Source organism: Apteryx rowi, unplaced genomic scaffold, assembly GCF_003343035.1.
Source record: "Apteryx rowi isolate R43461 unplaced genomic scaffold, aptRow1 scaffold_44, whole genome shotgun sequence".
Classification (NCBI taxonomy): Eukaryota; Metazoa; Chordata; class Aves; order Apterygiformes; family Apterygidae; genus Apteryx; species Apteryx rowi.
In genome coordinates, this window is record NW_020450694.1 from 119843 (window position 1) to 143082 (window position 23240).

Here is a 23240-nt window from a genome sequence, read left to right on the forward strand (position 1 = left end):
GGGGGCTGCCTGCAGCGAAGGCAGGGCTGCGGTGGCCCGCGGGGCTGAGAACAGGGCTGGCAGCTGGACCTGCAGGGCAGACCTGGGTGAACCGACGCCGCTACGCCTCCCCTGTCGCCTTACCTGCTCGAAGCGCCCTTAGCAGCTGGCAGCGTTTGCGGGACGGCTGGCGGGAGAAGCAGCAGCGGGGGCAAGGGGAGGGCGCAGGCTGCTGCTTGCCCAGCACTGGCCTCCCCAGCTTGGCRGCGAGGCTGCGAGAGCGATGCGCGGGCTCCTGGAGCTGCGCGGGACGCGGGACACGGGGCGCGTTGCCCTCCAGGGCAGCAGGACCTCACTCTGCGCGTTCAGGCTGAGCGGGACCCCAGCGCTGGCCCAGCCCCGGGCCGTGCGAGCAATGCGCCGCTGCCCTTGTGGTCGCCATCTGTGCAGCCCAGCTCCATCTTCCTCCTCGGGACRGGGCGTTCATAAGGCAGCGGGGCAGAGCCCGGGCGCAGGGCGTCCCTGGCCCCGTGAGCTCCCTGCTGCTGCCTTACGGGCTCGTTGGGAGACGAGTGACGGCAGAGAGTCCCAGGCATGGCATGCGCTGCATTTCAGGTCACTAGGTTGCTGCTGCCACTCAGGGCCCTCCCTGCATGGCACGGGGACCGTCGCAAGCGCACAAACTCTGCCAGAAGTCAGGTAGCAGCGTAGAGAGGCGGCGAAGGGAAAATCTGAGCCTGTCCCTGGGCGCAGGCCGGAGCTGCGTGTCCGTGCAGCAACGGCTCAGCGCGCCGGCAGCCGGCACAGAGCAGCTGTGCCAGACAGGCGGCTTGCGCAGGGCGAGACTTCACACCGGGCGCCAGATTTTATCCGTCGGCTTCATTATTGCAGCGTGAGCGGCTGGTCCCTGCAGGCGCTCGCCCTTCTCCTAGGTTGCGCGCAGCCTTCTCAGAGCTCGTTTTGGGGAGAGCATCCTCTCGCTTCCCTGCTCGCCCGCCTCCCGCTGGTCGGTGCCGGTGCCAGCCCCATCTCGCTCGCTGCTGCGGGGGGATCGGCGTGTTTCATGTGTGTGATGTGTCAGACTGCGTGTGCCGGGTGCTTGTTTACCCGGGCAGGAGACCACGGAGGGAGGGAGGGGGGAGGGAAGCCTTGGAGAGGCCTCAGAAAAAGAAAACAAACCAACAGGAGAAAAAAAAAAAAGCCAACTGAGGGAAATTCCTCTGTTCTGTGATATGAAGCAAAAAGCTTTTATTTTTATGGCAATTAGGGATGGCTGAGCATCCCTGGAAACTGCAAGATAAACAGACCCAGCTTTGTGTGATCTGAGCACTTTGCMTCAGAGACGCGACTGCACAGCTCCCCGCCGGTGCTGAGCCCCAGCAGCGTGAGGCCAGGGTGGGAGCAGGGCTGGCTCCCAAATGTTCGCTGTCTGCCACTGGCATGCTGTGATCAGGGCGCGTATCCTTTTGCCTTCCGAAAATATTTCTCAGACAGCCATTTTACTGGCAGGAGGCTTGCCCTGGTTTGTAGGAGCTCTGAGGGCACCCTCTCCATCGAACGCTTTGCTTTCGGCTCTTTGCAGTGGGAAGCRTGGCCAGGAGTGTTGGGAATTTCCATGGAGAGCAGGATTTCACCCTGACCTGCTGCCCATCAGGCCTCCTGTCTGCCATGGCTCATCCTTGGGTTGGGTTGTTCTCCCCCCGGGAAAGGAGGTGGGGGTCCATGCAGGAAAGTTCCTGCAGGATCCTTGCACCCCTCTGTATTTCCCTGCTGCACCGCAAAGCCCTGCCTGGACATGACTGCAGGAGAGGAAAGTTCATCCTCTGGGCTACCGAGGCTTCGCGCCGGCTTGTGCTGGGATCACCAGCATCCTCCRAGAGGGGACTTGGCTGCAGCACAARTGGTGCCTGGAGTGAATTTCCCCTTTGCTGTACAATTTCAAGATGCAGAAAGATTGRTTCACCCTTTAGCCAACCAGAGCTTTTTGGCCTGACTTCTCATWTACACCCAAACGCCGTGGCAGGGGAGGGAGACTCCCACTTCAAGGCTGTTTCATGGCAGAGTGTGGTGCAAGGGCCGTGGACCACGCTCGGCCACGGAGGATGCTGCTCGGCCTGGGCTGGCTCCGCGCATCAAGCCTGACTTCTGAGCTAACTCGCAGTGATGGGGAGAGGGAAACAGGCAGAAAAATCAGGTCAGCTGGAAACGCCTCGCCATCTCGTCCTTTCATGTCTTCCCCTCTTCTTCGGTCCTCGCAGAAGGCATGTCTCCTCCTCCCAAAGCCCGCGGGGGATTATGTCGATAACCACATGGCAGATCCTCCGCGCAGAGACGAGGGAAGAACCTCTCGCCACACGCTCCTCGGCAGCCTGGAAGCGAATCGCAGAGGCAGGGTGAGTCTGAAGCCAGCAGCCATTTCAGTAATGCAGTGAGTCATCCGAAAGGCGCTCGGCTTGTGTCAGCTCTGTTCCCTTTTTCTTTGGGCTTTTTTTTTTTTTTTAATAGCTGATGGAGCAATAAATTAAAAAATAGGGAAAAGATATAAATGAATATAGCATGTCGACAGAGCTCCTTTAATTAAAAGAGAAATCTTAAAGCACTTTTCAGACCCTCGGACATCTGTTGTGAAAGGCCAGAGCCACTGGGTATCTACCACATGGGAGGTCAGGAGAGAGAACAGCGAGCAATAACGTACTTGGAAATGCAGGAGGATCTGGGAAGCAGACTGCAAATGGTATTTGATTAATGCTGGGGGCATGAACACAAAGCATTTAAAAATATTCCTTTCCAGAGGGAAAGAACTAAATTAGGGCAGAAGCAAAAGCCTGTTCTTGTGTTTGTCAGCAGTGAAGACATTTGGGTTTTCCTTAATACTCTTATTTTCCCCACCCCCGGGTGTATTTGCCTCCCCGGGCTTCTCGTGAGCTCCAAAAGGCAAGTTGCTCCGGTGAGAGGACACATTTAGGGCTTCTCCTTCCCGGGCCACCTGCTGTCCCCATGCAGCGCTGCTCTGCGAGGCATCCTCCAAAGCCTGCACCACCACGGGCAGTGCCAGCTGCCGGGACCACAAGTCAGGGCGCCGCGTGCTTGACTGCGCCTGGAGAAACCCTGGGGACCAGCTGCACAGCCAGCACCRGCCCCCAGCTCCCGGCGGGGGTCTGGTCCATGCATCCCCTCTCCGCCATCGTGGAGCATCGTGCCCTGCAGTCCTCCCCCAACTACGGGACACCAGCACGGACGTGGCAGCTGGTCTCAACAGGGACTTGAGCCCTGATGTGGACCCCCTTGCTGGGTCCTCGCCCTCCTGCCTGGCTGCCTCTTAGGCCGTTTGTGGGGCACTGCTGCCGGGATGCTGAAGCGGACAGGATCTCGGTCTGCTCAGCAGGTAGCTGGGGAGATTATTTGACCAACCTCTGTGAAACTTGAGGCTGCCCCAAAACTGTGCCTGAGCCCATCAATGCAGCCATCAGCTTCCAGCCTCCCACCTCCCACAGCTGAGTCCCTGCGCGGCCGTTCATCTGTGGTGGGCACRGGACATGCTTTTGGGGTATTACCTGGAAGCTGCCCATAGCTCTAACAGCCAGAGACGTCTTTGGCTTGGAGTTTTCCTGAGAGATTAATGAAAACGCCTTGAACTTGCTGGGGATCTTGGCTCACAGTTCAGCTCAGAAGCTATAACAAGAAACACGAGAAAATTTGGAGAGTCTTAACACAGCGGTGGCTGTTTTTTATAGACATGGGGAACCTCTGGAGAAGGAATAGGGACGTATTGCTGTATTAAGGTGTAGTAAGCTGCCCAGTCATTTCTGAGCACTGATTCATTACCTGGAGAGCTTCTACATACCTGGAGGACATGCATTGCCTTTGCGGTCCAGGCATGCATTGCCTTTATCCTCGTGTTTTCCAGCGACTTGCAGTCTCCCGCGTGCTGTATCCCCTCCATCTGCTTGGTCCCTGCCCCAGGTGGGACAGGGCTCTGCTTCACGGCCCTCCGACACTCAGGACACATCTGCAGTGGCAAATTCAACCAAGCCAAGGTCATTCCCAGGCTGCATCATTAAACTGCTGGAGCAGTCCGGGGCAGGGACTCGCTGCGGGGCACGGGGCCCTCCCCAGACCGTTCCCGGCGGGGCTGGGAGCTGCCGCGGGCCAGCGACTGTTTCCAGAGGCAGGCGACGTGGGACCATGCTGCTTGATGCAGAGTTTAGTGGTGAGGACTCGGCCGTTCCCTGTCATCTGCCTTTGGTGCCAGAGCGGTCCCAGGCGCATTTAATTTACTAGTATAGACATAGCCGCAGGGACTAATCAGCTTACCCAAGCTCACACAAGCAGCCTGTCTCCTGAATCTGGCTTCCTACCCCAGCACAGGCTCACTGCTTGCTTTCTCCTATAGGGGAGAAATAGGTTAAGATGGAGGCAGAAATTTTATCGTTATTAAATCTTACGATATTGCAGTCAAATCATCCGAGTAACGAAGAGCGCAGTCTAGCCTTTGACTCTGCCCAGACTCTTAAAGTGCAGACACCTACTCTGCACTTTTCCTTTTATAACCATGCACATCCGTGCTAATGTCACTGGAGGGAGCGTGTGGAGGTCCCGAACCAGTGGTCGGACCTCTGCCGGTCACAGCCAGGTGACGGGTCCAAGGTGCCCTACCCTGATTTGAGGAGACGAGTTAGAAATCAACCTCTCCATGCAATAAAGGCGTTGGGATAAAGGGAGATGCAGTTTCTCAGAGGCAGTTTGTCCTGCAAATACCTTGGCACTGTAACAAATATGGACGAAGCTACCTGAGCAGGCATCGGAAGAGGCTGGGGTGGCAAAACCTGCCCTGGGATTTCCCTCTCCCCACCCAAGCTGGGGAGCGAGGGTGGCCCTTTGGGTTTGGGCCCCTTCAGTCACAGCCTCGCGGCAATGACCCAGCTGGAAATTTCAAGCCAGAACTATTAATTGCTAATGAATTGTCATTGATCTTGTTACTTCGCAAGTGGAAATGGCCCAGTGATTTGACATTCTCAGTGAGCTCCTATCTTCTGCTCCCGGTCTGCCTCCAATTAACTTTGTGCTGGGCTCTGTTTGAATACAGAATCAAGTACTGCCGGGCGATGAGTGGAGCCCAGGGCACGGGCTGAGGGGGAGGCTCGCTCCGCTCCTCCCCAAGGGGCCTGTCGGGTGGGAGCCCTGCGGGAGTTTTTGGCGGAGCTGGGGCTGGCATTCCCCGTGGCAGAGGATCCTCAGGTCTTGAGGCTCATAGGGACACTGAGGGACCCCCTATTGGCCCCTGCATCCACCAGACCTCACCTTGGCTGAGTGATCTGCATGGGGAGGACCGTGGCCGTCCTTCGAGCCCAGCAGGACGTTTGGCCATGGCTGTCCTTTGAGCCCAATGTCCCCAACACTGTCCTCTCCTCTCCTCCCGTGCTTCCCACCACCGAGCTGGCTGCAGGTGGCAGAACAACAGAGAGAGCTCGTCAAAGACCACACTTCTGCTAATTTCTATTTTTTCCCCTCACTGTTGGCCTCCCTTGTCCCCAAGGGCTCGCCTCCCACCTGCAGGCAGTGGCCCGTGCCTGTCCGCCCACATTTGGGTGATCTGTCAGACCCGATCCATCCAGGAATTACCCTTGGCTTTCTCGCTCCCTAGGAGGAACCGAAGCAGGGCCAGTGGCTGCAAAAATTCCTGGGGCAGCCTGAAACGAGCCTGTCCTGTCCCTGTCCCTGCCCTCCCCAGGGCAGCTGCCCCAGCGTGCCATGTCCCTTCTGCTCCTTCCCTCCTTGCACCAGGGCAGCTTCCCCGTTAGCACCAACCGATCCAGCTCCCCTGCCTTCTGCAAAAAAAACATTTTCCCATGGAGTATTCCCCCTTGGTGGGGTGTCTTGGGGCCACGAGGCTTTGCAGCAGCCAAGTGTGACCTGCCGGCATGGCAGGAGCTCGGAGAGCAGCCAGCTCCCCCCATCTCTGTACTTCCCAGGGGTCTCTCCCTGGGCAGGAAGGCAGCTGCCACAGCACGCCTGTGCCTAGCAGGGAAGGGGCTGGAGCCCGAAAGGGGGATGAGGCCCCCAGGAAGGGCTGCAGAGCTGTGCCCCATGCAAAGTTATTACAGTAAATGGTACCATTGCAGGGGAAACGCGTGCTGGGGGGACCGCGGGCCTGAAAGACCGATGCGGCCAAGGTCTGGTTGGTTTTTCCAAAGGGTTTTGCCTCCACTGCAACTGTGCACCTGTGCATCCATGACTCCCTGCCATAGCTGTCCCTGCTGACGCCCCATCCCCTGGCTCAGCGCTGCCTGCCACCCCAAAGCAGCTTGCACCAGGGTCCCGCTGCAGGTCTCTGGTCACTCGGGGGCTCAGACTGCAGCATCTCTGGAAGCTGAYGTGGCCACGACAAACGACGGGCCAGGCTGTGGCTTTGCTGCTCCGCGTGGTGATAGCAGCCAGGGCGAGGGACACCTGCAGCTGCACGGCTGGACGTGGCGGGGAAATGTGTGGACGTGCTGACCTCAGAGCTGCGGTGGTGAGTCATGGAGCCCACACTGGTGGTGGACCTGCTCACCAGAGGTGCCCTTAGCAGAGGATGAGCTCTGCCGTGATTCAGGGCTTGGTGACTCACTCCCTGCACCAGGAAGGCTGCAGAACTGCAGCTGACTGAAGCAGGGACATTTAACAGTTTTTAGGCCTTCTTTTTGATATGCCTCCGCTGCTGGATGGAGAACCATTGGTGTTTCCATTTCAAAGCCCAGAACTTACCACGTCAGCTGGGGATTTTTCCTTGCTGAACGGTTGGCCGGGCTGCTTGTTGCATATGTTGTAGTTTTATTTCTTTACCAGGAGTCTTTATTCTGAACAAGCAGCAAAGCAGCGGCAGGGGATGCTGAGACGGACCTAAAGGTGAGAGATCAGTGACTGAGCCTGGCTGCTCATGTCAGGCCCAGACACTTGCTTGTGCCCAAGCTGGCAACCCCTGGACCGCTTCATTGCCTTCTTCCACCAGAATCACTATGCTGAGGGCGGCCCTCCCTCTGCTTGACGTGGGGGGTCCAAGGCTGGTACTCAGGTACAAGGAGGTGACACATCCGCTTACCTCCTTTCTGAAGTCCTGGAGCAAAGGAAGAGGCATTTGCGTCCTAAGAAAATAGCTAGTTTTGGACAGTGCATGCTGGGACAGACTGGGGCATCTAGGTAGAAGTCYAGTTTGCCCAGCCCCTGGAAGGAACCTCACAATGGCATTTCAGAGCAACATTTTTCTCTTTTTAGTGGTCACATTGCACAGAGCCAAGAAGTCATTAGATGAGTCCCAGGCTGGCACCCGTTGGCCCAGCGCAGTGCCGGAGATCAGGGCTAATGTGAAAAGCAGTCGTGCATTTCTGAGGATGCTCAGAACAGCAGTGCAAGCTGCCCCGGGCTTATTAATATGATCGAGTCACAGGAACTCCTGAAGCAGAAAGGTATTTGGGCAACGGCCCATTGCCTGCATTTGGGCTCTGCTCAGCTGGGCTCTGATTGTGTTGGGACCGGGGGCATTTCTCTGATTTGCACCATATCTCTGATTGTTGCTTTGTAGGTCCAAACCTCACCTCTCCATTCATCTGTCTGTGAGAGAATATAATACAATAGTCTGTAATGCGGTTCTGCTTTTGCCCATCTCTCCCTGATTAATGTGAATCCCAGCTTCATGAATCATTCATGAAGCTTTATTTAGTATAATGATTTCTGACATCCAGTGCCTGGGAATAGCATTTTGGGACAGACCGTTTGCGACCAGCGAACTCCAGAAATAATGAGGTGACGTTTATCCCATCGGAACCAGGAACACGCAGAATGGGAGGGAGATGGGTGAAGTGGGCATGCCTCCTTTGGAGGGAATCACAGGTTGCTCTCTAATTACCCAAATGTGTAAAGCTAAATATTGACATAGCTTTGTGGTTCCCTGTGTCTTGCCATCACATTGCATGTTATTAACCTACATAATTGACAGGGAAAAGAGCATCTGTGTGTGCTTTGGCACAGCTAGGTCTGAAGAGAAAGGATTCCCCCACTGTGATACAGCTGGCACTAACGGGGAACGGATGCCTGCTGAGAAGGGTGTTACCCAAAGGAATGGGAAACGACTTCCCCTCTGCAGGTGGGTCCAGGGACTGGAAAGATCCAGTCTCCTCTGTCCTGACTGCTGTCCTCCTACAGATAAAGCCCTCCTTCCTCTCCTGAAGGTGTTTGCTGCAGTGTGGCACTGGGCTCAGCTGGAAAGGTCTCTGTGCAGGTGAGCTGTGCTGTTTGTGGGGTGGGCAGGTACCCTGGTGCCTGTGCGTGTGATTTGCAGGTGATGGTCAGTTTATGACCTGACCTTGCGTGGAGGATGCGCCTGGATTGTGAGTGGAGACCTTTGTTGGAATTTGGTGCGTGAACAGAGGATGTTGCAAGGCACAAACCTATGGGAGGTGTTTTACTTGCTTCTAACGCTTTCCTTTCTGCAAACTGTTTGATGTGAGAGCATTCAAGTGGTTTGCAAGCCTTTGCCAAAGCTGTTATTTGCATAAGGTCTGAGACGCCTGGTTGCTTGGCTGAACAAGCACATCAGCCTGTCTGAGGGGCTGGGAGTCTGACTCTGGAGCTGAGTGGGGGGAGGCCAGGAGGCAGGGAGGGACCCCGGGCCAAGAGCAGGCAACCTACCCTCGCCAGAACCCCCAGCTTGAGTGCCCTCATCTCTCACATCAGCTCTGATGCAGAGGTTTTCCTTTTTTTTGGGGGGGGGGGGGGTCCTGGGCTCAGGTATCTGCATTTCCCCCCCATCCCCCCTGCAGTTTGAATTTTGCTGTGTGAAAAACATAAAGCCTGGAAGGGGCTGAGCACAGAGCGACTGGAGAGCTCAGCACTGCCTTCCACAAATAAGCTATCACATCAGTGGTCTGGGCAAATAAAATCCCCAGCCAGTGGGGAAAAAATGGCCAGCCAAAACAGCCCTACCGGGGAGAGTCCCCTGTGTGGCAGGGTGGCTCAGTGGAGCTTGTTGCGCTTACTCCAGTGTCAAGTGCTATTTCAATATCTTGGTGTCTAGGCTCTTCCAGCGCACTTGGTGTCTTCTTTGTTTCTGGGCATCTCTTGCAGCAGTTCAAGRGCTGCTATTCCCACCCTGCAGAAACAATGAGAAAATTGAACCCAGTCCATTTCCAGCACAGGGAGGAAAGGAAATGAAGGGGCTAGCAAGGTGGCAAGGGTGGGTTGGAGGAAGAGCAGGGGAAAGAGGTGTGAATGCTGCTGTTTCCCACCTGGTGGGATAACGCTGTCTTGCCCTCTCTCACAGCACCCCAAAATCTCTGGCAATGCCGTGGTGGGAGGGTTGAGGCTACTTTGCTTAGCAGCGCTCTGACTTCCCTCTCTGCGGCTGCTGCTGCTGCTTCCTAGACCCTGTCTGTAGCCCCAGCTTGGGCATCCAGCTTCTTGCSAGCACCAAATCCCTCGTACCCCAGCAGTCTGTGCCTGCCTGGTTCATGCTGCTGCCTGTGGCCTTGGTCCTGGGCCAGGGGAAGGAGGTTTCCATCCTCTCTTCCTGAGAAAAGGGATTGCTGGCATGCAGGGGTCTCACCTGCTTGGAGGTGCTGTATAAGGTTTGTAACCTTATACAGTGTTGTTGTCTGTGTCTGGTGGGGGAACGTGTGCGCACTTCTCTCTGGGACCCCCCCAGTGTACTTTGAATCTGCTGCCCGGACGAGTCTGGCTGTATGCAACAGGCTGAGCTGGCAGGTCCCCACCAGGGCTGTGCCACAGGGACTGGGGCAGCAGGGAGGCAAGTGCTGCTTCAGGGCAAGGCTCACCCTTATTAGACCTCAGAGAAGCCCCACTGGTGCTCAGCCTGATCCCAGGGCTCCCTGGGAACCCCATGCTTTCAGTTCCCCAGCTCAGGAAGTCCTGCCAGGTCTCCAGGCTTCCTTGGTGTACCGCCCTGTGTTGCTCCAGCAGATAACAATCCATGAGGATTCCTGGTGGGATTAAGGGGGGAGATGGAGCCAAGACACGCAGCTGAGCGAGGCACAGCTCTGCCTCCTCTTGGCATGTGCGTGGCTGTCACCGGGCATGTGGAGCCGGTTCTGTGCCAGACCTAAGGGCTTTGTCATGAGCTGTTTCTGAGACCTGGCAGCACTTCAGACAGGAGGCTAAGCATGGTGGATTACTCCAGCGATGCCCCGCAGAGCATCCTTGGGGACAGCCCTGTCCCCTGCCAGTCCTGCTGCTATGGGCTCTCTGCCATGCATGGGGATGTGGTGTGCAGCTGGGGTGATGTGCCAGAGCCAGGCCAAAGGAACAGCTCCCGCCACGGCTGTCTCCAAGGCTTCCTGCTGCTTTGGCCCAGACCCTTCCTCCTGTCGCCAGCCCTGGCGTTCCTTGTCATTCCAGCAGGAGAAGTGCCTCCACCTCCGCCTTCCAGCGCTGGCTGGAGCTGGTGCTGCATGTTTCTCCCCAGCAGTGTCCTGGCTGCATTTGGGGAGGATGGGTGATGGCTTTGCACATGCCATTCTCGTATGGGACAACTAGACTATTCAGCACACTGCCTCTGTGGGCAGAAGCAGCTCCCTTTGCCTCCACCACGCTGAGTGCGTACAGTGGAAAACTCTCTGTCCACCTCTAGGCTCTCCTGTGCCAGCACAGAGGGCAGCAGGCAGAGCACCAGCAAGGTTACCGTCACAGCCTGCAAGGGAAGCAGACTCTGGAGAAGGGAAAAAGGCATCCCTGAGTCCAAAAGCAAGAAAAGGCTAGAGAGCCTCAGCTGGTGAAAGACAGCTCTGGTCTGGCTGTGAGCACCCTCTTCCTGCAGCTGGGATGTGACTTGTTTGGGTGAGGAGTCAGGTTTTTATAAACCATCCCACATAAGGAAGTGCAGGATGAATTCATACACACATTGACCTTCAGCAGAGACAATGGTTTTTTTCTACAGGGGTATATTTATTTTATGATGAGGCCAGAGCAATGTTGTTTGCTTTTCCCTTCTGAAATATTGCAGCTTCTCCGCGTGGAGGAGAGCAGGGCTGTGCTTAGCACCACAGCCAAGGGATCAGGACTCTGGGCTTGGCAGAACCGCTGCCAAGTGGATCTGCTCAGCCTGGGATTTTTGCCTTCTCTTCTGGATTTGATGTGACTGCTGCATCCTACTGGGACAACGGATTCCCACTCCTGGGCCAGGCTGGTTAAATAACCCTCCTTCTTCAAAGATTTTGAAACCTGCAGTAATTCTTATTAGAATGGTTTGAATCATCTCTTGAAAAGGTCTCACATCACTCTTGTGCACTGAACTGTTCTGTATTCAGGCCCTGGTCACCTAGTCTCCTGAGCGAAGATAAAGTATGCAGGGAGAAGGCTCCAAGAAAACGTTATAAAGATGATCAGGTGTGTGGGGGAAGTGCTGCAGGTGAGACCCCATTTCTCCATCCTTTGCCCCACCTCTGTCTCTTGGAGTGGACCAAAGTGTGTTTCTCCATATGGAGCAAGGTTTCCTCTGTGATGCTGATGTCTTGCCCTCACAGAGGGGCAGAGCACAAAGCTGGGCTTAGTTCCCTCCATGCTTGCTGTGCTGCAGGCAGCTCTGGACAAGTTAAATCTCTTCTCAAACCTCTCTGTCCCTGTGAGGTCATCTCTGGCCTGGGTTGGAAATTGGTTCGCCATGCTAGGGGAACTCTGAGCTCACCAGAGGCCCTGCAGCACTTGCCCGGTGTTACGGTGTGTTTGTGTCATGCTGGGCTCTGCCCTGCGGTAGCGAGACATGGAGGTGCCTCCCCAGGAGGAGCTGGAGCCGGAGGCCATTGGATATTTCCTTTGACATTCCACCTAGTGTCAGTCCAAGAGGGACTGGCCTCAAAAACTCCTGTCTTGAGGGGAAAATGGAATAAGCTGAACCTGCTATGTGCATGCAACGAAACACCAAAAGGAGCATAAAGAATCTCTGCTCCGCAACAGCGACATTGCTGTGACATGCCGCGATGGGCATTTGCTGCCCAAGAGCTAGGTCCTGGAGTGCAGCCTTCAGCCATGTTCCAGCTCCAGACCCTATGGTCTTGTCCCAGGAAAAGTTCACACGCTCTGAGCTGTAAGTCCTGGAGTGTGATCAGTCCCCAGGCAGATGAAACAAACCTCTCTGTTTCTCTGTTGTGCTAACCCTAGGGAAGCAGATGATGTGAGAAGGACCAGCATGGAAGTGTCACACGTTTGGCACAGGACTCTCCTCTTTTCCTGCTGTCTCCCTGCCATGTGCCTGGGAAGCAGAGAGGAGTTCCCTTCTCCACCAGCAACCCAGATCCAAAGGATTTTCAGTCAAAACACGCTGCCAGGAAGTCCATTACAGTTATGGTGATTACCTCCCTGGGCCCGTGGGAGCATTGCCCTGCTCTTCTGCACTGGAGGCAAAAGTCCAGATGGGTGTTAGCTGCATGTGAGGAAACAAGTGAGTCTCATCTGCTGTGACCTGAGCTGCAGTGACAGGCTGGATGTTGCTGAAGACCTACTGGATGGTGGCAGGGAACCTGCCCCTGGGGACATGAGGGAAGATTTGTCAAGGCAGCTCCAGATGGGTATATATGGCCAGTGCAATACACATCTGCCATGGGCAAAGCTGGGCCTGTCTCAGGGCAGGAGGAAGGACTTCCGAAGCCCTCTCCAGGCCTTCTCACTGAGGTCTCAAGGCCTCAGACAGCAATTTGCAGAATGAAGTCTTCCTGTGCTGTTGCCTTGCCCTTGTCTCCACAAAGGAGCTGCTGCACTGGACACAGCCATCATCTGGCTGGGCTGTTTGGTGCCTTCAGTGCTACCCACTGAGACATGCCCCATGCCTGGAGTTCTGTGCATAATCAACCCAATTAGCAATTTAATCTTGTTAACAAACCAGGATAATTGCAGCATTATCAAATCAACCAGCAGAATGGAAATGCCTGCTTGATAGCTGATAATAGCTTGCCCTGATGGGGGAGGCAATGCTGTGATCTGTGACTGATTGGTGGGACGTGTAAGCATGCTTGTCAGCCCTCAGCCTCCCTGTGAGCCAGGGCTGCTTCAGCAGGGGCATGGCCAGAGGGAGCATGCAGACCCTGGGAGCTGCTGTGTAATGGCTCGCCCACTGTGAGTCCCAAGGCTGTATTTTGCRTAGTGCTTCTCAGGGAGTTTTGATGTGAAGAGACATTCCCATGGTTGGTCACTGCAGTGCTCAAAGTGACACTAACTGCACACTTGAACTTGGCAGACCAGCTCCCAGCCCCAGGTTCTTCTGGTTTTCCCTGCTAGCTCACCTGGCATTTTCTTCCTCCACTGGCACTATATGGTGCTATCAAGTTACCTCAGCCTTTTTTTGACTAAGCCAAGCAGAGAGGTGGTCTTTCACTTCTCTTGGTCACTGAATAGCTTCTGTGTGTCTCTGCTCACTCTCTCCTGTTCCTCCAGCCTGGGGTGACCATGCAAGATGCTGCTCAGGCAGGCTGGCTCTCCCCCGCTTCTGGCAGGGAGGTTTCAGCATCTGCCTTGGACCAGGTGAGATGTCCTTCCTCCCCCTGCAGGCATAGGTTTTATCCTGCTGCATCTCTGGAAGATTTAAATATCTGACCAGTTTCTGCTAAAATGCAGATAGCCTCCATCATGCAGGGTGGTGGGGTCCATCAGATCAGTCTTTATGTAACAACATCTTTCACCAGCTGTCTTTTGGTTAGACAGGCTGTTCCTGTGGGATTCCCCACTTCACAGGGGATACAATATTTTTGCAGAATAGTTGAGTTTGGAAGGGACCTCTGGAGATCATCTAGTCCAACCCCCCTGCTCAAGCAAGGTCACCCAGAGCATGTTGCACAGGATCGTATCCATTCAGGTTTTGAATATCTCCAGAGAAGGAGACTCCACAACCTCTTTGGACAACCTGTTCCAGTGCTTTGTCACCCTCACAGTGAAGAAGTTTTTCCTGATATTCAGATGGAACTTCCTGTGTTTCAGTTTGTGCCTGTTGCTTCTCGTCCTGTTGCTGGGCGCCACTGAAAAGAGTCTGGCTCCATCCTCTTGGCACCCTCCCTTATATTTATAAAGATTGATAAGATCCCCTCAGCCTTCTCTTCTCTAGGCTGAACAGGCCCAGCTCTCCCAGCCTTTCCCCATAGGGGAGATGCTCCAGTCCCCTAATCATCTTCATAGCCCTTCGCTGGACTTGCTCCAGTAGTGCCACATCCCTCTTGTACTGGGGAGCCCAGAACTGGACACAGGACTCCAGATGTGGCCTCACCAGGGCTGAGTAGAGGGGGAGGATCACCTCCCTTGACCTTCTGGCAATGCTCTTCCTATTGCACCCCAGGATACCATTGGCCTTCTTGGCCACAAGGGCACATTGCTGCCTCATGCTTAACTTGGTGTCCACCAGCACTCCCAGGTCCTTCTCTGCAGAGCTGCTTTCCATCAGGTCAGCCCCCAGCCTGTACTGGTGCATGGGGTTATTCCTCCCCAGGTGCAGGACCCTGCACTTGCCTTTGTTGAACTTCAGGAGGTTCCTCTCTGCCCAGCTCTCCAGCCTGTCCAGGTCTCTCTGAATGGCAGCACAGCCTTCTGGGGTATCAGCCACTCCTTCTGGTTTCATATCATCAGCAAACTTGCTGAGGCTGCACTCTGTCCCTTCATCCGGGTCATTGATGAAGAAGTTGAACAAGACTGGACCCAGTACTGACCCCTGGGGGACACCGCTAGCTGCAAGCCTCCAACTAGACTTTGTGCCACTGACTGCAACACTCTGAGCTCTGCCATTCAGCTAGTTCTCAATCCACCTCACGCTTACCTATGAGGATGTTATGGGAGACAGTGTCGAAAGCCTTGCTGAAGTCAAGGTAGACAACATCCACTGCTCTCCCCTCATCTACCCAGCCAGTCATTCCATCATAGAATGCTATCAGATTGGCTAAGCATGATTTCCCTTTGGTGAAGCCATGCTGACTACTCCTGATCACCTTCTTTTCCTCCACATGCTTGGAGATGACAGCCAGGATGAGCTGCTCCATCCTCTTTCCAGGGGTAGAGGTGACGCTGACTGGTGTGTAGTTTTCTGGGTCCTCCTTCTTGACCTTTTTAAAGACTGGAGTGACACTGGCTTTCTTCCAGTCCTCAGGCACCTCTCCTGTTCTCCATGACCTTTCAAAGATGATGGAGAGTGGCCTAGCAATAACATTTCATTCATGCAATTTGTAGGCATTGCAGAACTATGCAGAAAGGGCTTGGTTTATCACCAAAATGGGAAAGACAGTGGAGCAACAGCTCTGTGCAGTATCTTCGAGTGAGGGACACAACAGGTTTCTTTCCCTCTTGGGGACAGGAGCCAACTGACCATGAGAGCTTCCAAACCTGGTGATGGTCCTTGCCGTGTCACTGCTCCCTGAGGGAGCCTGGCTCCCACCTGTGATGTCCAACACATGGCTCAGCATGGTGCAACACACAGGCACGGGGTGAGACAGTTGGGCTCTCACCCCAGCAGCACCAAGCTGATATTGCTGTTGGATAAGCAATCAACTCCCTATCTCCTGCAGCTCAGGGGTCCCTCTCGCAGCCCTCTACCCCATCCTGGTGGGTGGGCAGGGCCACCAGCCAGTCTCTCTGCAGGATTTCTTGGTCTGGGCTGGGAGGAGGTGGAAGGGGCTTGGTGTCAGGCCCCTTGTGAAGTCCAGGTCTTCCCTGCATGTCACCCAGTGAGGTGGGCCTTGCCAAGAGCTACAAATCAAAGAAGATGGAAGTGGCTGAGGAAAGATTCCTCCCCAGCAAGCCACCCAAATGCTTATTTTCCCTGGTTATCCAAAGATCACTAGTTTTCCTCTCTGCTCTCCCCATAGTTTTTGCCCATGGGCCGGACCCCTCTCCCACCCTGGGCTGGGTTTGCCTCACTGCTTAGTGGAGAATACGGCAAAGGGACATGCAAAGCCAGCATCAACCTGCAAGCTGCAGAGTGCAGTCGGGAGACTGGCAAGGGGCTGTAGCAGGCACAGTCTGCTGTATGTCAGTGCAGCCAAGGTGCTGGTGCACCCCTCCAGCATGCTGCTGCAGTGCCTGGCTCTGCTGGCACGCTGGGGAGGTGCCAGAGCAGGTCCCTCAGGAGGGATACATTTCCTCCAGCTGCTCTCTCAGCGCTTCCTGAATCCTTGGCCCTRGCAATTGGCAATACAAGAGTTACAAGAACTCCCCAGAAGACCTGTGTTGCTGTCCCCTGGGCAGCGCTTGAGTTTTTCCAGGCAACTCCCTTTGACTGAAGTTTTCCCACCAGCTCAGGCTCAATAAATGGCAAGGGGCTCATCCCTGCTTGATGTTTGGATCTGTGTAACCCCCTTCTCTGCCCTCCAAATGGATCACGAATTTGGTACCTGCAGGGAGACTGGCAATGGCTCTGCCTCTTGCACCTCTCTGGGCAGGAGGATCCATCCTGCTTCGTGTCTCCTGCAGCTCTGCCCTGCTAGGGGTGTGCCCCCATGGGGACACACTGCTCTCCAAGACCTGTCGCAGGCTGCCAGGAAAGTCTCCCAAAGTGTCCTGTGGCATTTTACTCTATCCATCCCCTTCTGATTGCCCTCTCCTCTTGGGGTTTCAATGCTTCTGGACAGGCTTCCTCCCCAGATGCATCCCCTAACCACACTCTAGGTCTGTAGACAGACTCATTTTGGTCTCTCTTCCTCAGGCAGAAATTTTGGGGAGTGAGCAGAAATGGTTAAGCATGATGTGCCCAGGGTGGATCTGGGAGAGAGGCAAGGAGAGGGTGAGGAGGCAGAGGCCAGGGAAAGAGGAGGTGGAGGAAAGGAGTCACACGTCATGTAATCCTGGGACAAGCTCCTTTATTAGTTATACCAGCAGTGAGGGAGCCAAGGGAGAAGGCATGGGGGCGAGAAGGCAGCGCACAGCAGCTGGCAGTGAGGCAGTCCACGAGCCAAGACGGACGCAGAGTGCAGCAGAGTGTGGGCTAGCGCTGTCCCTGTCCTCCTGGGACCTGACGTGGGGCAGGGCGATCCTTAGCAGATGTCTGTGCGGCCAGCCGGTGCCAGATGTAGCACAGGGATGCTGCAACACCCTCAGCCCATCCTGGGAGCTGGAGCTCACACTGAGGAAAGGGAGAGAAAACAGTGGTTTGGGTCTGGTGCCCAGAGCAACCCCAACCCAGGAATTTGGTTAAATGGAAGGGCTCTGGAAGCTGGACGCAGATCTGCCCAGAGCCAGGTCGCCCGAGCTGTTCCCATCCATCCCCCCAGTACCGTGGAAGATCGGAAAAGCAGGCGGGCGAGAGATGCATTTTTTCCCACAGAAGGTGTTGCAGCATTTCTTGGGCCGTGAGCACTGCCAGTCGAAGAAGCACTGGTTCGGGGGGTTGACCATCGCACAGATAAACCGGACAGGTGGGCAGGACCAGGCGCTGCCTGCAAGAGGAAGGGGCTGTTTGCTCCAGGCTGACCGCATCTGAGGGACCCCAGGGAAACGTGCTGTAGCTAATGCGTCCATCCTCTGCTCTGCTCTGCTCTGCTCTGCTCTCCTCCTGCACTCCTCTGCTCTCCTCCTGCACTCCTGGACCAGGAGCCATCCCCTTTTAATCACATCTGGTGGAAGCATGTGAAGGAGCTACCCCTCCACAGCCGCTGGCTCTGTGCAGCCCCCCGGCCCCTGCGCCCAAGCCCAGCGTGAGGCGACGGCTCCCTGCACCCGCAGCAGKGCCAGCGCCCGGCAGTGCCCAGCGCCAGGCTCCAGCAGGAGTGGGTGGCTGCTAGGGCAATGCTCACTGCTGGGAGGGAAGGTCAGCCTTGTGGAGAGGTGGGAATCCCTGTCCCCCAGGGCAGGCTGTGCTGGTCCCTCTGTCTTTCCTACGGCTTTGTCTGATTCACAGTGAAATGTTCACGGGATCCAGGGTTTGAGGTTCTCCAGAGGTTCACCTTGAAACACCCCTTCCGCCATTTCTCCCTTACCTTTCTTGCCGTGCGTGACACCTATGCTGCATCCTCTCCTCCCATGGCTTTTACATCTGTAAGCATCTATCAGCCTGACTACAGTCTGTGAGTGCAGCTCCTTCCCTTACCCCTCTGGCCTTTTGGGCTTTTTCTTCCTGCACCTTAGTCAAGGAGATATCATACCTGCTGGCAGCTCTGTCCAGAGGATGAGCATCCCCACGAATAGGAGGGCAGCCACAGACTTCATGTTGTTGTGTTCCCTGTCAGGTCCGAGTGTGAAGAGCTGGGGGGATGCTGACATTTAAACTCTTTTGGGAAGGATGGGGGGTGGGGAAGAGGGCTGGACGAATGCCAATGTTTATACCTTTTTCTTCTGCCGTTGCATGTGTCTTCCGGGAGCTTTTTGCACAAGACAAGCATGAGATTGTTCAATTGCTCAGAAAGAGAAATTATCTCATTGCACAACCGCCCTGTGTAGCCATGCCTGGGGAGGTGAGGGTCAAGCCAAGGAGAGCTGATCTAGGGCACTTTCCCCTGAGCAGAAAGGCAGAGATGGGGCTCCTATCTCACCGGCAGGCGCGTTTGTCCAAGGGAGGTGTCACAGTGACCCTGCTGTGGTCCCCTTTGGTGTCTGCTACTCAGGCTTCCCTCAGTACCCTGGTCCCAACTGCATCTGCAGACCAAACCTGCAGCGCATTCCATACTGGTGCCAATCCAGTGCATCGGGCTGCCTGCGCCTCCCTGGGCACAACCCARCCCTCTGTCGTGGAGGGTTTCCCAGAGGACACTGGCCCATCAGAAGGGAAATAGCTCGTGCGAACTCACAGTGGCGTAAGCTGACATGGGAAAGTAACATTGCAGCAGCCAAGGGTGAAATCTTTCCTGAGCTTTGAGAGGGTCACTCGAACCCAAGAGTCTTCTGTGGGTGGCTGGTGCCACGTGGGAAGTAGCTCTGTGCTGGAAGAAAGCTGCTGGACCCACCAGCATAGGAGCTTTACCTCTGTCACCAAACATCTCCAGTTACACAGGGACAGCGCAACTGAGCCCTAACTCCTGATATCAGTGGTGTTGGGATTAGGGGCTCTAGTCCTCGCTTACACAGCAAAGACCTCAGCAGCCGTTCAGGCCTCCACCTTCCCTTCCCTCACGGAGAGTTTGTCCCCCCTCCAGGAAAACTGTTTTCTTTAGAGGCTCTTGGGCAATGGGAAATTACTCCATTTCCCACCAATGGGTCAATGTCTCGCTTGTCTGGTGTAACAGGTTCCCAAAATCCCTTCCTTGGGATTTCTGGTACGGGTAGAAACTACAGCTGTGCGGGGAAACAGACGCAGGGAATGTCCCGGGGGAGAAATGCACGGCACAGCCCAACGCCCGGGACCTTGGTTTTGCCAGGTGCTCCTGTCCTGGGCAGCCCCGATTTCACAGCCGGGCAGAGGAGGCCCAGCAGAGCCGGTGCCGCRGGGCAAGGCCGGCCGCCTTGCCGGGGCTCGGCCTGCCCTGCTCCCGGGCTCCCCAGCCCCCAGCAGAGCCGGCGCCGCTCCCAGGAGCTCCCGCACGCTTCTGTCGCCGGCACTGCTGCTGTCCCACGCTCACTGTGTCACGCTTCCTTTACCATGTCTTGACACTGACGTATTAACAGGACTTTAAGCCCATGGAGTTCCTGGATATTGGTTAATAATTGTCCAGTTTCCCCAAAGATACTGTGGCTGCCTTTTTTTTTTTTTTTTTTTTGTTGTCGTTTATTAAATAGCCAGGAGAGTATTTAGCCAACACAAATAGGCTTTCTCCACCTCGCACCGATAATTTAGCACTTTTAACAAGGAATACAAGCATCAGATTAATTTTTAAGCAACCTTTTTGAGGTCAGTTGCTCCTGGGGTGAGGCAGGACAATATTATGCTCTCAGCTGTTTCCAGGGTCTGGTCCAATGTCATCCAATGTTGCCAGCACAGTTTCCCAATGCTGAGGCCCAACAAACTCATAGCACAATCATTTCTACTGCAAGCAAATCATTTTCTGGCCTTGCCCTGGGAGAAGGAGGACCCAGGAGGGACCCCACAGGTGGTAACATTTGGAGATCCAGCTCTGAGGCCAAACCCACCGCTAGGGAGGTTTGAGATGGGGATGTCCTATGTCCTGTTGGTATTGTTTTGTCTCTGGGAAAGGGGTTTTAAACATCTGAGTCTGCAATGCTTAAGCTGGCTGTTTAGATTCACGAATCTCTAGGGGTGTTGGGAAAATTGTCCCGCCATGTGTTTCAGTGGAAAATGATTGACTAACTGAAAATCAAAGAGCTTGGCTGCTTATTGCAGCTCCTGAAGTCCAGGGGGAAAATGCCATTTTGAACATTGATTTTTGGCAAGGAGCAAAGCTTGCATTCAACTGCAAAAAAAGCTAGAGGGGGAAAAAAAAAATCCCTCAGGGGTTTTTGACAGTGCTTTCTCCATGGCAAGTTCTGCCATAGGGAAAAAGTATAAAATCTGAGTGCAAACTCCCACAGAATAACCCAGATGATGCATTTCTGGCCACAGATTTGCTGCCTGGACCTTTTGCAGAGCCCACGTTGCACTCTGCTTTGGGAGAAGCACTTTTCCCACGTGTGCCGCATTCCTTGCCCCAGCCACCTGCGTGTGCAGGGCCAGGGTCCTGCAAGGGTGTCCCCATCACCCACCACGCTTTCCTGCGTGAAAAGCACCTCGCAAGCCTCCTGCCAAGGCAGCAGGCCCCGTGCTGTGCAATGCCGGGGATGTTGCTGGCCGACGCTGCAATTTCCTGGCCAGGGCAGCGCTCCGGTTTGTTCCTCCTCGGGGACAGTTGGAGGAAGGCCAGCTGCCCCGGCTTGCCTTGGGTTGCAGCTGTGTCCCAGCAAAGCCCGGCTGCGCTCCCGCTGCAGTTGGTCCCCCTGGGTGAAAAATCCTTCCTGGAGCTGTGCAAAGTGCCTTGGCCCCCTCGGACTTGGCAGCGCGGTGATGCTGCAACGGGGTACGAACACAGCCGCCGTCTTCCTCTGCCCCCTGCACAYGGYGCTTCTTGCGGAGGGCGGAGAGGGSGACCTGGGGAGGGCTGGATCGCTGGCTCCTTCAGGGAGATCCCACTGGGACATCTCGCTTTTTCTCAGCCTCCTGGAGGCGCAGAGATGGTTTGTGCGGCCGTCAGCTTGCGCCTTGCTCCCTCCTGGCTGGATCAGCCCCAGAGTGCCGGGGTTTCGGTGGCCCAGGCAGGTCAGGGTCCCTACCCAGCGGCCAGCAGTGTCCCAGGTGTCTCCGCGGGGTTGCAGGAGGCCACGAGCAGCCCAATGCTCCTGCAAGCYGCAGGTCTTCCTGCTACCCAGGACCCCAGGGACCCATCCCATGGTGGCAGGGTCGGTCACAACATTATCAGGATGCAGCAAGCCCCCAAGCGACAGCTTGTGCCCCTGCAAACCAGCCCGCGTCCCCTTCGCACACCAGCTCTGGGCCATGCAGCTGCTTCTCCTGAAGCCCAAGCTCGGGCTGTCCTTGTCCTGCTGCCGTGCCCGGCTGCCACCGCTGCCCAGGGTGCCACTCTAATTAGTGCTGGTGTCTGGTGCCACCTAGTGAAGAGCTGTTAATGAGGCCTCGCAGGCCAGCACGGTGCTTGCCCTGCTCCCAGGGAAGCCCCACACCCCGGCGTCCCGGAGCTCCGGCCTCTCCCTGCCCGGAGGACGCTTCCCCTGAGAGCCGCCCTCGGCCCGCAGTGCTCCTGCCTGACCAGTGTCCCTTGTCCGCAGCAGGTTACGTGACATCCCCGCCTCTACGCTGAGCACTTTGCRCTTGTCCTTATTCAATGTCAGCATGCTGATCTTGGACCAGCTCGCCCCTTTGCCAAGGTCACCCTGAGCCCTTCCCTGCTCTCAGGGTGTTGGCAGCTCTCCTCACCTGATGGCTTCTGCACATTTTGTTTGTGTTCCCTTTATCCCAGCAGTGACGCCATTTGTATAAATATTACAGCTTGTGCCCCTGCAATAATTATTATGTGTATTATATAAATATTATAAACATAATATATAATAATATATAATTACATATAATCATATTATATATTATATTGCATATATTCTATTTTTATATATATTATGTATTTATAAAATAATAATAATATATAATAATGTTATAACTATTATAAATATTGTATGAATATTACAGCTTGTGCCCCTGTAAATAAATATTACAGAAGCTCCATAYGGGACCCTACTCAAAATGCTCTTACAGGCTGACCGCAAACTATTGATACATACTTTCATGGAGAGGGTTGCAAGTTTTTTGGGGTTTTGTTTTGTTTTTTTAATCAGTTACAAGCCTTACATCATAGATTTTATTGAGCCAACATTCCAAAGATATTGTCTTATAAAAAGGTGTGAGAGTGACAAAATACTTTCAAAAGTCAAGCCATACAGACACGTGGGCAGTGAGGCCATGGGGTTGATGGGGGGGCACTGGGGCTGACAGGCGGGCTGTGGGGCAGATGGATGGGCTATAGGGCTGGTGGGAGGGCTGCGAGTTTGATGACTGGGCTTTGGGGCTGATGGGTGGGCTGYAGGGCTGACAGGTGGGCTCCAAGKTTGACGTGTCACGCTGTGGKGCTGAGGAGTAGGTTGTGGGGCTGATTGATAGATAGGCTGTGGGACTGATGGGTGSGCTGCGAGTTTGATGGGTGGGCTGRTGGGTGGGTTGTGGGGCTGACASGTGGGCTCCAAGGTTGACAGACGGGTTTGGGGACTACAGAGYGGGCTATCAGGCTCATGGATGGGCTATGGAGCTGATGAGTGGGCTGTAGGGCTGACAGGYGGGCTCCRGGGTTGATGGGTCAGGCTGTGGGGCTGATGCATGAGCTGTGGAGCTGAGTGGGGGGCTGTGGGGCTGATGGGTGGRCTKTAGGGCTRATGGGCRGGCTGTGGGGCTGACAGGTGGGCTCCGGGGTTGATGRGTCAGGCTATGCGGCTGATGGATGGACTGTGGGGTTGACTAGTGGGCTGTGGGGCTGACGGGTAGGTTGTGGGGCTGACAGATGGGTAGTGAGGCTGATGGGAGGGCTCCGAACCTGGCAGATGGGTTGCAGGCTGACGGGGGGGCTGTGGGGCTGACAGACGGGCTAGGGGTATGACGGATGGGCCGTGGGGCTGATGGAGGGGCCGTGGGGCGCCTTGCAAGGAAACCAGGCTTTTCCTTGCCGCTTAGGAGAGGTTGCTGTCGGGGATCCTCATCACCGCAGCCGGAGCGCACAAGCCGCAGCAGCACGGGGAAGCCSGCGGCCCCCCGGCCCAGGCGCCTGCCCCACTCGGCTGTTTATTTAAGCCAGGGCCAGCTCGCTCCTCGCTCTGCCTGCCCCCCC

General features: G+C 55.4%; 1 protein-coding gene across 1 annotated transcript; it reads right to left on the bottom strand.

Moving 5' to 3' along the window:
- Positions 1–16773: 16773 nt before the first annotated feature.
- LOC112971414 (caltrin-like protein 2) lies at positions 16774–18184 on the bottom strand. Its single transcript, XM_026076810.1, has 3 exons — positions 18075–18184; positions 17208–17369; positions 16774–17056 (listed from the first exon to the last, which is right to left on the bottom strand). The coding sequence occupies exons 1-3, from the start codon at positions 18136–18138 to the stop codon at positions 17052–17054; spliced, it is 231 nt and encodes a 76-aa protein (XP_025932595.1). The 5' UTR covers positions 18139–18184; the 3' UTR covers positions 16774–17051.
- Between the last annotated feature and the right edge of the window lie 5056 nt (positions 18185–23240).